The 14788-nt window shown below is 31.9% G+C and overlaps 1 protein-coding gene and 1 non-coding gene across 3 annotated transcripts; one reads left to right on the top strand and one right to left on the bottom strand.

The window, feature by feature from the left end:
- Positions 1 to 3579: 3579 nt before the first annotated feature.
- LOC141664022 (uncharacterized) lies at positions 3580 to 10533 on the top strand. 2 transcript variants are annotated; one of them, XM_074469895.1, is made up of 10 exons: positions 3580 to 3971; positions 4221 to 4307; positions 5825 to 5934; positions 6721 to 6789; positions 6948 to 7063; positions 7172 to 7226; positions 8514 to 8634; positions 9098 to 9145; positions 9347 to 9441; positions 9938 to 10533. In XM_074469895.1, the coding sequence occupies exons 2-10, from the start codon at positions 4283 to 4285 to the stop codon at positions 10037 to 10039; spliced, it is 741 nt and encodes a 246-aa protein (XP_074325996.1). In that variant the 5' UTR covers positions 3580 to 3971; positions 4221 to 4282; the 3' UTR covers positions 10040 to 10533. The 2 variants fall into 2 exon arrangements, with proteins under 2 accessions (XP_074325996.1, XP_074325989.1); XM_074469888.1 differs by lacking the exon at positions 4221 to 4307.
- Positions 10534 to 14404: 3871 nt separating this feature from the next.
- Positions 14405 to 14511, bottom strand: LOC141680759 (small nucleolar RNA R71). Its single transcript, XR_012558409.1, has one exon. It is a non-coding gene; the product is annotated as a small nucleolar RNA R71 (small nucleolar RNA).
- Positions 14512 to 14788: the final 277 nt, after the last annotated feature.

The following is a 14788-nucleotide window of genomic DNA, read 5'->3' as shown; positions in this document are numbered from 1 at the left end:
TTTTTATTCTCCGTCCTTATTTCTTCTACTTCTTCCTTTTGTTGTTCTAATTTTGACTTTAAATATTCTATCACAGTTGTATCAATCTTAAACTCAGCTTTATTTTCACTAGTTGTTTCCTTTTTTAATGGTTCATACTTATATTTTTCTCTTTCTAAAATTTCTTTTCCATGATTCTTTAAAAATGTTATCACGTTATATTCTTTTTGTTCTTTAGTTTCCATTAGAACTTTCCTTTTTTACTAAGTTGTCCCAAATTATCTAATACATTTCCTATTGGTTCAGATATATTAGGTTTCATTTTACTTATATCTATCATCATTGGCTCATTAACTCTTCTCCATGCATTTATGGCTTTTAGTTCTGGCTTATTTGTAATTTCTTTTTCTGGTATAATTTTTTGTTTTCCTTCTTCTAATTTTATTAACTTGTCTAGTATCATTTTTAAAGTAGGTATTTCAGAATTATTCCATAAGCTTGTTAATTCTTCACTTATTTGTCTCAAATTTTCTTGATTATCTTGTTTTTCTACCAATCTCATTATTGCATTTAGTTTTTCCTTAACTATTATTTCTTCCCATAAATTTTTTATAAATTCTGAGTCTGACATTTTATTATTTGTTGATTCGCTTCTTCCAACCATTTCCAACATCTATCCAATATTTACTAGTATTTTTACTCTGTTCTTCTAATTTCTTAATATCATTTTCTAACTTTGTTTGTCTTTCCTTATATTCTAAGTATTTTATTTGTTAATCTATTTCGCTTTCTAACATACTCTGTATTTTCTTTAACTTTTCTTTCTTATTCTTTAATTTTTCTTGTATATTCATAGTTTTTCTATAAATCTTTCTTTTCCTTGATCTGCTATCTTTATTCCATTATTATTAATTTTATAATTTATCATTTTTAAGAAATCGCTTCCTAATAATAATTCACTCGAACTATCATATTCTATTACTCCTATATTTATATTTTCAAACTATCAGTATCTATTTTTATTAAATCTATCTTTCTACTCGTCATACTCATTGATCTAATTAATCTTATAGGATTTTGTTCTTTTCTAAAACTTAATCTAGATCCTTCTAATATTGGTTTAATTCTTTGCCTTGGAATCATTTGTCTATTACTAAAATCTATTGTAATTTCTTCTGGGATTGTTATTTGAGATTCTTCTTTATGTTCAATTTTTTCTAATATATCATTATATAACTTTGGTACTATTATTCTTAATTCCGTTTGTTTCTTTACGTGATGGTTTCCAGTCATAGCATAAACCATTTTGGTTTCTATACTAATAACTTTACTTCCTTTTTGCATTTTTATTCCATCTAACTTATAGTATAATGTTAAAGATCTTTCTTTATTTTCATCCCTTAGTGATATACTGAAATCGGGTTGTATTATAAATTTTAATTTCTGATATATCAAGTTTCTTTTTATTACCGCTATTAATGAATCTTGTATATTTCCTATTATTCTATCATCCAATACATATATCTGTATAGGAGAATCGATATTTTTCTGAAAATATGCTTTTATTGTAAATTCTATTGCTCCAAAATATATATTTTTTAGTTTATTTGCTTCCTTTTGTTTTAATTTGGATAATTCTCTTTTTATTAATCCATCTGTTATTAAATTTATTCTTGTTTTTCCATTTATTGTATCTATATCTATTACATTCTCATGTTTTTGGGCTATATACCTAACTTCCTTATTTCTTTCAAAATATGATGTCTTGAATATCTTTTTTATTGTTAATTCTTCTGTTTCACTTTGAATTTGATTATATATATCTGGTTTAAAACTTAGGGTTTGTGATGTTCCTCCTTCATATTCATCCATTTGATAATATATATCTTGTTTTTCACTTATTTCTTCTAATGACATTTTATCCATCTATATTTTATCCAGTTATATTATTTGTTAAAATTATTCTTTTAAGTCCTTGTATTCTTAGTTTATCATTTCTAAATGTTATTATCATATTTCCAAGTTGTTGGTAAATTCTCATAATTTCTTCATTATTCTCTCTTGTCCATGTTATTTTATTTTTTCTTTCTAGTAATTTTTCGAGATCTATTTCTAATTTTTCTTGATTTTTTATTAATTGCTTTAGTTTTCTATTATTTCTAGTTATTGCATTTGGATCTGTCCAATTCATTTTTTAATTTTTTGTCTTAAATCGTCTATTAGTCTATATTGTTCAGTTAATACTTCTTTTAAATCTTTTATTTCGATTTCTAAATTAGTTTCTTTAATAAATTTTTCTCGTTTTAATAAAAACTTTTCTTCCTCTAGTCTCCTAATTTTTTCATCTCTTTCTTCCAACATTGTTTGTAATATAGCTATAATATCTAATTTTTCATTTATTATTTGCATGCTTATTTTACAACTTTCAATATGTTGATTTATTAGTCTATTATATGTTGGTTCTTTATCAGCTATATACTGAATTGATCGTATCCTTAAATCTTCCATAAGTCAGATTAATTGTCTGTATAAAATTTTCTTACACATCTGTTGTGTTAATTTGTTTTCTACTATAAATAAAATTAATAGAGTTGCTATTATTTTAGATTTATATCTTTTATTCTTTTCTCTATTTATTCTTGTCGGAGGTCTCATTTAACCTTCAAATTTTATTTCATTTTTACTATTCATGTACCTTTTACTATTTATTAGTTACTATTCACGACTACTTTTGCTACAATGTTTTACTGTTCATTTCCCGCCTATTACTGGCTCTGATACCAATTTTTTGGGGAACCAATTTCTGGATCGTTTATATATCACAGAACCCTAAAGAGGGAAGGCGCATTAAAATACATATTCATATCGATTAATATTTGCATGTAGTAAGCAGTAGACAAAAACGAATTCATTATTTTAAATGAAATCATCCCTATAACCTCATAGTAATTAAACATCATAATCTTAGAGAACATTATTTTATAATACTATCATACACAATAAGATTTAAATCAGAATTTTTACCTCTTACAATAGCTTTCTGGTCACCGGAAGTCTCAACTCACCCTTACCCTATTATCCTCAACGCTCTCCAAGCTCCTTTGGATATTCTTGGCTGGATGCAGGAGTCCTCACACGGTCTCTTCCATATTGCTATTTCCCAAGGTATTATTTTCCTGAATTAATCCTGATTGTATATGATACATATAAAATAATCTTTTCTATTATTATGATGTATTCTTAGTAGAGTTTATAGAGAGTGAAGAAGTTTAGCCAGACATATTCAAAGAGAAAATTGAACTTCAGATTTTTTTTTTTTTTAAATCCCTTCATATAGGAGTTTGGTTTGGCTTTTGTAGAGGATCAGGACTTCAAATATAATTCGATTTTACATCCTAAAATATAGGATCCAAAGCAGAAAATTTTGAATTTTATATTAAATAATAAATTGTAAAAAAAATGGATAAATGTGATTGAAGTGATTAAAAATAAATAATAAAACGATCGAATATAAGTTAAACATGATGGGCAGACGGCTGGCCCGCCTGTAACAAATAATAATAATAATTAAATACGCGTTACACTACTCATACAGATACAGCAAAATAATAGATACACAAAATTTAAGTCATAAACCTCTTCTTTACCAAAATCTCATTTTATCCTGCTTATACATACACATATACATACAGAAATTATTGTGTAGCATTTCAATGACACTGCTATAACAGATCTTGAAACCCTAGCTTACGCATTCATTAATCTCACGCCACATTTTCGATCGATTAGATTGTTGATTTTGATTTGATTGAGTTTCCGTACTGTTTATTAGTGTTATTTTTGATCAATTTGAGCTGTATATACAGAGTGTGTTATGTATTAGAGACGCGTGTGTGTTGATATGGATGATCGAGGTAGTGGCGGATCGTTCGTCGCTGTTAGGAGGATTTCGCAAGGCTTTGATCGCGGCAATACTTGTCATTCATCTTCTGGTATATCAACTACTCTATATATATCATGTATTTGTATGTATACTCGTTTTGTTCCTTGAGTTATGTAATTTATCTGTTTTTGTGTGAGAGAAGGAGATAAGGTGAGAGAGAGAGAGAGAGGTGGAGAGAGAGATAAAGATTATACTCAGAGATGTTAATGAGAATTATGTAACATCTGTGTTTTTGTGATTTGAATTATTTTTTAGTTGTGTGGAAATTGTATGTGTGCTTATATGTCTTTATTTTCAGGAGTAATTCGGTACAAGTTTGGATCTGTCCTTTCGATCGATTAGGTCATATACATAGTATTAATGCCTACTTATTTTGATATTTATGGTGAGTTAGCCGCCTGTTTGATAGTTTTAACTTTTATTAAGCTTCATTGTAAGTTATTAGTGAATTTGTATCTGTTTGAGTTAGGAATCTGTATATTACATGGTGAACTTTTGTGCTGAAGTCAATATTGATTACTAGGCTTTCGATTCATTTGATTTTCGAGTACTTGTTAGGCATACTGCAGATTATATGTTTATAATTATCGGCCTTAAATTTAGTATTACTTCATATTGAAGCTCTTATGATGATATTTACATTATATGGAGTATGGACGATTTTAGGTAGTTTAGGCATTACTTAGAAATGGTAATTGCTTTAAAATTTGGTTTGAATGCGGAAGTATCTGGTTCAAGACAGTGAAATTGAGACTTTGAAATCGAGTTTAGCACGAACTAATTTGCTTCAGCTCACACTTGCTTATATTGAAAGTATTTTGCCAGAAAGGGTTAGGAAATACTATTTAGCTCTTTGTGTAAGCTGTCCTTTCTTGTTCATTTGAGTGTGTGAAAGATATTGCGTTATTAATACTTAGGGTGGTTTTAAGCATCTCAGAGTGGAATAATCAGAAAAATTACTCTGCAACTCTCTGTGGATCTGGTTTTGGCTTTGGCTTTTTGTCGTACTCTATTTACAATTTTAAAATAAAATTTCAAAATTGCAACTAAAGTGCAGATGTCAATGGCACACATTCTTCCATGAGATGTGCATAGGCAATCCGCAATAGGACAGTATACACCACCACATGTGGTTTACTTTTTTCTTCTAGTAACCCAGTTAAAGCAAGTTCCTAAGAAGATCACATTCGTCTTGCAACCCCAAAATTCAAGTTTCTCTATATTTTTGTTAAGGATTCTTACAGAATTTATTGAAAAAGGAAAATAGTTGAGAATTATTGCTGATAGTGTATACTAGATTAGCACAATTGTGTTCCAAATGCGTATGCTTCTATTAGGAAACTAAGTATCTTGCTGTATAAAATCTGTTTCTTAAATTCCTAGTAAATGTTTACATATAAACTATAAGCTTTTTAGAATGATTTTGTGCACTGATATATGTGCTATGCATTATTATCCATTGGCTGGTAATCACAATCATGCTGCATGTGTTTGTTTGTATATGTGTATATATCAGTTTTTTTCTGTATAGATGAAGTTATACTTCTTGTTCCCCCACATCATTCCCAACGAATTGTTATGTTCGAACATGCCAAAAGAAGTGTTGACAAATAATGTAGCATGTAGGTGGTGTATTTGAGTGCCAGTCGACACTCGACACACATACGCACACAGATAATATTTTATTATGTAGACTGTTACTTACTTTCTTGTATATTCTACAGTTTTCACTAAATCATATGGACAATACCTCCTGTTTTGGTAGTATAATTGATAATTGATCACTTTTTTATATCTTGCAGATTAAATTTTAGGTCCCACTCATTTCGAATTGATTACTGCATACAGCAGTACATACTTTAATATGAGTTTGATTCAAGTTTATAATGTTGTTTTGTTCAGCGGAGGTTGTAGCAGGATCAGCAGCATGGCTTGGAAAAGGTTTGTCATGTGTTTGTGCTCAAAGAAGAGACAGTGATTCTCGCTTATCATTTGATCTAACCCCTGCTGAGGTAAATGCTCTTTTTTCATATTTTGAAGGTCATGTTGGATCGAAGTCCCTTAGGGTCAATACAATATTATAAATCCATCTTACAAATCGCTGATGATGTTCTCTAAGCATTATAGTCGATGCTGGCTCTACAGGGCAGTATTTTTCAGTAATAATTTTGGCCGACATAACTGGACTTTGGATTTATTCTTGTTTCTCTGTGCTTTCATTTGTTTTTTTAGTCTATAAGGGCTGTCTGTCAATTTTCTTGTACTTAATTTAGCTCCACATATAAGAGTTTGCTCAAAATATCGTGAAAAGTTACTCTCTCTTATTTAATTGGATCAGAGATTTTTTTTTGTTAAACTATTCACCTGAGAAGCTGGAATCTGGTGAAAATAATTGATAGAAGGTTACTTTGTATATACAAATCAGTCTTTGGCTGCAAGCCAGCGGCAATCAATCTTTGGTGTAAGTTATGATATGCAGAAAATAACTGCATCATTGTTGAATCTTTCTCTGTAATTTTGTACATAGGCACAGAAAGAGACAGTTCAGCTACAACATTTGTAAATAAAGATAATTTTTTTTTTATGGTTCACATGGAATAGCACAGAATAGACCTTCAGAAATGTTTTAAGAAAGAAAATATTATACTTGAACTACCTGGCAATTAGATTTTTTAAATACTTAAAATTGTTATATTCTTCAAGTTGTTTTATACGATGGTTTCCTTTTTCTCTTTCTAGAGATTCATTTAACTTAAATTTTTCCAACTAATGTCTTCTTCAATCCGCGTTGCTCTCAGGAGGACTGCTTACAAAGGCTACAAAGTCGTATTGATGTGCCTTATGATACTTCCCTACCAGAACATCAGGTGCAAATTGTCTCTATTTAAATAAGAGAAATGTATTTTTATAGAAAAAAAAGTTTTCGATCTTTCATGTCTCATTGTCTGGCTTATGCTTGTTTAATATGAGAGGTGTTACTTCTCTCAAATATCTCATGTTATATATGTTTGCTTCATTGTTATAGGAAGCATTAAGGGCATTATGGGATGCTGCCTTCCCAGAAGAAGAGCTTCATGATTTGGTATCTGAGCAGTGGAAGGAAATGGGTTGGCAAGGAAAAGATCCATCCACAGACTTTAGGTGCAGAAACCTCATTTTTTTTTGCTCTCAGTATTGATTCATTTAAAAGTTTTTTTCAACTTTACTGTGTATCCTAGGTTTCCTTAAACAGTTGTGGTTTTCTGGCAGAGGTGGTGGCTATATATCATTAGAGAACTTGTTGTACTTTGCTAGGAATTTTCCGGTAAGACCAGTTTTATGCATGTTATCTCTCTTCCTCTGTTTTTCTGTACTTGTGTATGATGCTAGACAATCCAGCCACTTGATAAAAGAACAAAAGAAAAAATAATCTTGAAATTTGTGCATTTACACTGATTTCTGAATTGAAAGTAGGAGATACTTGCACATCGTTGCATTTAATTTAGCCAGCAAAGTAAAGGATACTCCATTAATATAAAGTTGATTCTCCCAACAAAGAATTAAGTTAAAGTTCTTATTCGACAAATAAACCATGTCTTAAACTAAATTCATCCTTTCTAATTTTGGTTTTACACAAATCCTAATTTCACAATGAAAAAATGCAGTGGTTTGGGTTGGTAATTATCGAGTATTCACTAGGGAAGGTATAGTTCCTTGTTTTGTTTCAAAAAATCTTTCTCAAACAGCACGTTGGAGGACGAAAATTATCTACCTGGACTACCCTTTACCTGTAGTCTTCTTTTTCTTGTATTTTGTTAATCCCTTTCCCTGTTGTACTCCAAAAATTTAATGGCAATCTGATGTGTAATTACATGTGTCCATTTACACTCCAAAATTTAACGGTAATTTCATGTATGATTGCATATGTTCATATATATATATTTCGTCCTTAAAAAACACCCTCTTCAATAGATCGAATCATTAATTCGACATCATTGTAACTGGTTAGGTACAATGTTGACTCTAGTTTTTTGCTGGGAAAATGAAGGAAATTGTACATGTAGTTTTTAACCAAGTCAGTAAATGATTTGTTGAATCCTCAACTCAGCAACAGATACTTCTCATCACAAATGGAATTGAAATTGATTATTTTTCTTATAAAAATAATGGAAAAACAAAAAAGCTTAATCTGTACTTCTTTCCTGTATGCACCAAGAATTTTCCTGCAATTTCAGTCACAAGTCAACTTTTGGTGAGGTAGGGTGTGGGTATGGTACCCTCTTCATGACTCTCAATATCCTTCTGGCGTGCAAATTTGACAGTAGTGTTTATAAGTGACTTTACAAATTGATAAAATCTGAACTCAGCCTTAATGTATTCTTTTGTGAACTGTATAAGAATTTTTTTTATCATAGTGGAAGGCTGTTTACAGTACTTGTATTTTTGTGAACATTGAATCAATATTGTTTAAGCTGTGTGTTTTAAATATGTATATTGGGATGAGTTACATTATTACAGTGATCTACCTATACCCAAATAGGGTTTGTAATGGTATTGAATCATGTGTCTTCCAATTATGTTATTATCATCTGCTGTCAAATATTTTTTGCAGAAATCATTCCAGGTTCTTCTTCGAAAGCAAGAAGGCGATAGGGCTATGTGGGAATATCCATTTGCTGTAGCTGGTGTTAACATCACATTTATGCTTATTCAGATGCTTGATCTTGAAGCTGGTCAGTGATGTTCTTGTCCATTTTGTTTCTAAATTAGTGAATAGATTCTCATCTTAAATTGGTTATTTCCAAGTTTATTATTAGTCTTTTTTTGCATGAAGTTTATTAGTAATCTGTTATATGCAGTTGAATACTAAAAACTTGTATTATCTTACTGTTGTTTTTTACTTCCCTTATTTGAGCAGTTTTGAGTAAGTTAGCTTTATTCTAGATTAATAATGTTATATTTCTAATATTGTACAACAGAGCTTTGCTTCATAGTTTTTATTGTGTTCCTACCTCACTGTTGACCTTTGCATTTAACTCCTGCTATTAAACTAAAGCTAAAAAATCATCAACCGCGTCCCCTTTTTAATATGGTTTTAATTTTATTATGCACGGCATACAGTAGGATTTTTTCCTAATGCCACGAGGGTTTGGGAGAATTAGTCTGTGTATCTAATTCTATACTATTTTTTTCCAGTTAAGCCTCGGACACTGGTTGGAGCTACCTTTTTGAAGTTTCTTGCAGGTACCATGTTGTACATTAAATAAGAAATTTGCAAATTTACAAATCCCTATGATCGGGCTATTTTGGTTTGTAAATTACTGGTTTATGTCTTCTTTATTTCATCTTAGAGTAATATTGGATTTATACTTGGTTCGTTTAGTTTATGTTTGGAAATATTGTTGTACATATATTAGTTCTAACTGATAAATATCTTTTCGACAGAAAAGGATTATGCATTTGACCTTCTTTATTGCATAACCTTCAAGCTGATGGATCAGCAGTGGCTTGAAATGCGGGCTTCATATATGGACTTCAATGTATGCTTCACTAATCAGAGATGTCATTATTTTGACGTGCATAAGCAACTTTTTTGTGTGCTCTTCAATTCATGCCAATATATAGTTTGCATATCAATTCTTGTTGATGTTATCAAGGTAGTCAGTTAATAGGACCCAACTTTGCACTAGTTTCTGTTCCAGTATACACAATTCAAACTTTTGAGCCAAGGAACACTGCCAATTTTTTAAATATGATAATTATCGAGCAATTAAAAGTGCATCAGTTGTTGGTCTAAGTAAAGATGAGGGAGAACAAGATGATTGTGAGGAACCTTAAATACGAAAATTTGCTTGAGCTTCAGACAGGTATTTTAGGCATTTATGTAATAATTAGTCTTCCAGCTGCGATCATCCCACTTTTATTTCTTAAATTTTGCTTTGGCACATAGTGTTGTTTAAAATGAAGTATAATATGTCATTACCTATTGCCTTCTAAAACGTCTTTGCTAATGGTATGTTTTTCTAATTTCTATAGGCAGTGATGAAATCTACACGTCGTCGTTTGGAAGAGGAGCTTCTGCATGATGACATTACGAAGCTTGAGGATTTGCCTTCTTATAACCTTCTCGTTAGATGATGTTGTAGTGCGTGATAATCCAGTACGAAAAGAGTGGCTCCCAGAGAACATACCACCGGTTACTGTGTTAGTAGTCTTCATCCCATTATCTTTGGCATAAAAGTGAGTCAAAGAATCATGCTCTAGTTCACAGATTTTAGTTTACAGAGGATAGATCGAATTTAACATCTTCCAAGTGCCAGAGCTGTTACTTCTTGTTTGACCCTGTTATTATCTTCAAGAGTGCAAGTTTTCTAACCAGGCAGTGTGCAACCTGTAACTGTAGGTTAAGAAGTTTGGTGATTCTTGTAATGATTTTACCAACTGTTTTGTGTTTGACAGATATTTCCTCAGAATCCACGCATAAATGAGTGAATGCTTGCCATTTAAACTTATCTTAGATAAATATAGGCTGTTGCAGCTAGACTGCAACTTATAAGAAAAAATCCTATCCAAAGTTGTACAATAGTTAACTGATTATATTTTGCAACTTAAAAGGAGGAAAATTAGTAGTACATTGCTTGTGAGTTAGTTATTTGCATGTAAAGAGAAATTCTGTTGAAAGTTGTAAAACCATAAATACCTGATCCTCTTATCAGATGGTACTAATGCATAACACTGGATAATTTTTAATAATATATTTTATAATATAATTTTAACATAATAAGTTATAACAATATATGTTTTACAATAATTTGAGACTTGACTGAAAATAAATAATATAATATATAATATGTTGTTCACCGGGATTCTAACTTTAAACCTGTAAAAATTGTTAATAATAAAGAATATAAAGTCTAAATACAATAAGTTGTTCACGGGATTTGAACCCTGAACTTATTAGAGCAGTTTAAATATTAATATAATATTATTCTATTATTATATCTAACGGTTCTCATCTCTCTTTTTATATGTGACGGTTATTATTTACTGTACCAAACAATTGTACTGAGCTACTGAACAACTAAATAGAGAGTATTTTGCTTATAACAGTATAATATAGATGGGTCATGTTCCCTAACAATCATGTGTCTGGGAACTTTTAACCAACACACTGTTTCCTGGCCTTTGGATATAATTCCATTTCCGCGTTTTTTTTTAGCGGAACATCTCCCCTTCCGCGATTATTTTACGCGGAACGGGTAATGACAAAATTGCCCTTAAACGGTTTCCGTGCTTATTTTACGCGGAAGCCCTGAAGATCGATTAAACACAGTTTACAATCCGGTTGCAATTAGTATCTGATTGAAACTATTTTGCACACGATATATACACGATTGGAGGGCGATTGGAGTGCGTTTGGAGAGGAGAATGCATAAACACGAATCAACAAGCGTAAAAGGTTCGATTTTTATTTATTTTCTATGTTTGGGTCAGGTTATTAGGTTTTCAATCGGGTTTTTAGGGTTCATGAACATGAATTATAATTAATCTGTGCGAGATTATGTTGTTGTTGCTAGTAATCGGTGTATGTAATTGTATATAATCGTGTATGTATATGTTTTCATAATCGTGTTGTCTGGACGATTTATAATCCGTGTATAATCGTGTTGTTAGAATTTCAATTGCGTAATCCCTGTAATACCATTTACCTGGCATGGTTCGGAATTTGGACACAATTCGAAGGTTTTTCCCTTGCACATATTATGTGTCATATGCGCTCCTTGCTCTATAGTAGTCAAGAACTTTCAATTTTTTAGTAGTAGTTGATAATCAATCGTATTTATATATTTTTAACGTAAACTTTAAATGGCTGTAAACTTTAGCGTAATCCCTGTAAACTTTAGCGTAATACAGTTTCTGAACACTTCGTTTTGGTAATAATAATGGTTGCATTATTGTAATAATAATGGCTGATTTTGTGACTGCTTTTATTTAAATTGTCAATTGTTCTTCGATTAATAAAATTGATTGATTACTCGTACACTGCAAATGAATTTGGCAGTGTATATGTGGTTAATGCATTGAACTTGTATTTGGTGTAGTTTATACAACTACATGATTTAAGCTAATATCAATTGATAGAATATAATGAATATCATAAGGATTTAGTTTGTGATTTATGTGTCCTTGTGGCGAATGATTGTGTAGTTGTATATATAATTGAATGATTGCGTGAATGTCATAGTTGGGAATGATTGAGAATTGATGTGTATTATTGTCGTTGGGATAACTTATACATACAAATTTGTGGATTATATGGTATACGTCTAGTTTATTGAATTGTTTTTATGTTTTATTATTTCAGGATGGATAACATATTGCCGAGTCCAGTTAGTCATGACATTATCTTTGATAACTCCTATCATGTGAGTTCGGATGTTTGTTGAGTGGCATTTATGACACTTTATTATGCTCTAATAAGTTTTGAATTGATACGTTTGTGCTCAAGTTGTTAAGTATTTTAATATATTTTCTAGTGTTTTTGCATTTCAGGCATTATCTAGGTAATCAGGTGAATTAGCATTGTTTTGGTGCTAATTTGGTGTCAAGGTGGTGTTAGAATAAAAGCTCGTGGAAAGCCGGTTCGAAGCAGCAAGGAAAAAGACGAAACTTGAGTTTTCCCCAGAAGAACGGCGCGCCCGCGCCTGGATTCCAGAAATACAGCGCGACCGCGCCGGTGCGGAAATTATGAATCATGATTCTTATTCGATTCTAATTGGGGAGACTTCCAGATTACATAGGGATGCTATATATATTCAAATAAGGACATTTTCATAGGAGAGACGTATCAGAGCGTAAGGAGAGCCGTAAGAAGACCGTTTTAGCACGGATTCAACGAAGACGAAGAAGATCTTGTTTTTACTTGTGAATCTTTGTTCTAAGTTGTAACTTGAATGCTAGTTTTCTTACTTGTGAACCTTTACTCTTGTTTCGTACTTGGTTTTGTTATTTAAGTATAAAGACTACGTTTATTATACAATGCTTTCATCGGAACCCACGTTGATGATGAGTCCGATTATGGGCTAATCATTATCATGGAGTTCTAGCGGATTTATTTATGGATTTCTTTAGTTAAATTATTTATATGCCTTAGTGTGTGGTGATAGTATGATAACCTAGTATTGGTTGTGCTTATTCGTCTTATAAGAGTCGCGAACTTGTAAGATAGTGTGTTAATTCTTAATGAAGCGACAGTTAATTTAAGGATTTAGAACTTGTCATGCTAGCATAGGTTCATGTGTTATTGTTATGCATGATTCGTAGGTAATTTTACCCATCTTACTTGCCCTGTGTAATCATGATAGATAACTTGTGCTTTAAACCATTATGTTGTCAAATTCTATAGACATATAGGGTCTCAATATAGTTGGTGTCTATTCATCTTCTATCTCTTTTGTGGATGTCTGGTAGTATGTTATTCGTGCAACGAAAGTTGGCGTTTAGCAGTTTTGTGTTATCTGATTAGTGTCATCACCATTGCATGCTAAGGTTAAGAATAATAAATCTATTGAATGAAGTATTTAATGAAGTTAGAATCCCATGTTTGTCTCATATAATATACAACTCTCTTTACTCTCTTAATTATAATCATTAGTTTAATTCGTAACATAAACAATCCAAATTTTTATCGTCTTAGCATTGGATAATAACCATATCATCGGTGCATAGGTGCATAATTTACATAGTTAACCAACGCCAGTCTCTGTGGGAACGAACTAGAAAAAATTCTATATTACTTGTGAACGCGTATACTTGCGTGAATTATTAGCGCGTGTTTAGCCCTAACAAGTTTTTGGCGCCGCTGCCGGGGACTGCAGTGTTAACTTTAGTTTATGTGTTTGTCATCAGTGATCGTTAAAGTTCATTGACTCGGACATTGTTACTTACATACTCTTTTTTCTTGTTGTATTTCAGGTAATCTAGCCATCGTTTATGCAAACGCGTTCACGAGTTTGTAGGAGAATTCTGGAAAAAGACGAGGAAGAAGTTGTAATAGATCGTAGGGAAGATTTTGAGGATGAAGAGAAAATCGAAGAACCACCTTTATTAGAGATGGAGGATCAAGCAGATAATTCTAAGGCTTTAATGGACTTTTCTAAGCCTAAGATCAATGACATTCAGTCAAGCATCATCAGGCCATCCATCAAGGCTAACACCTTTGAGATCAAGTCGAGCACGATTCAGATGATACAGAACTCAGTTCAGTTTGGGGGTAATCCTACTGAAGACCGAAACATGCACATCAGGGATTTCATCGAGATCTGTGACACTTTCAAGTTCAACGATGTGTCTGAAGATGCCATTAAGCTGTGATTATTCCCATTCTCTTTGAGGGACAAAGCAAAGTGTTGGTTATATTCTCTACCACCGGGGTCTATCACCAAATGGGAGGATCTTGCTCAATAGTTTCTCACTAAATTCTTTCATATGGCGAAGTCTGCTGCAATCAGGAATGCTCTTACTCAGTTTGCTCAGCAAACTGGTGAATCTCTGTGTGAGGCTTGGGATTGATACAAGGAGATGCTAAAGAAGTGCCCACACCACGGCATGCCTGATTGGATGATCATAAACTATTTCTATAATGGTCTAGGTGCACATTCTAGACCTATACTTGATGCAGCATCTGGTGGAGCCTTATGGGCTAAAAGCTACAATGAAGCTTATGAGTTGATTGAGCTAATGGTAGCCAATGAATACCAGAATCCTCCGCAAAGAATGTTGCAAGGAAAGGTAGCAGTAATTCTGGAAGTGGATCAAGCTACTGCTATAGCTGCTCAACTACAAGATTTGACGATGAAAGTGGACTCTTTGGCTAATTATAGAGTT

This window comes from Apium graveolens, chromosome 1 (assembly GCF_009905375.1).
Source record: "Apium graveolens cultivar Ventura chromosome 1, ASM990537v1, whole genome shotgun sequence".
NCBI lineage: Eukaryota > Viridiplantae > Streptophyta > Magnoliopsida > Apiales > Apiaceae > Apium > Apium graveolens.
Note: the sequence above shows the minus strand (reverse complement) of the source record. Positions and strands in the feature narration are given on the sequence as shown.

What these genes read in the sequence shown, in the direction of transcription:
- LOC141664022 (XM_074469888.1), top strand. Translation starts at nt 3,881, where the DNA reads ATGGATGATCGAGGTAGTGGCGGATCGTTCGTCGCTGTTAGGAGGATT. An exon ending in CTTCCCTACCAGAACATCAG is followed by an intron (nt 6,790 to 6,947) that starts GTGCAAATTGTC and finishes TCATTGTTATAG; the next exon opens with GAAGCATTAAGGGCATTATG. An exon ending in GATCCATCCACAGACTTTAG is followed by an intron (nt 7,064 to 7,171) that starts GTGCAGAAACCT and finishes GTTTTCTGGCAG; the next exon opens with AGGTGGTGGCTATATATCAT.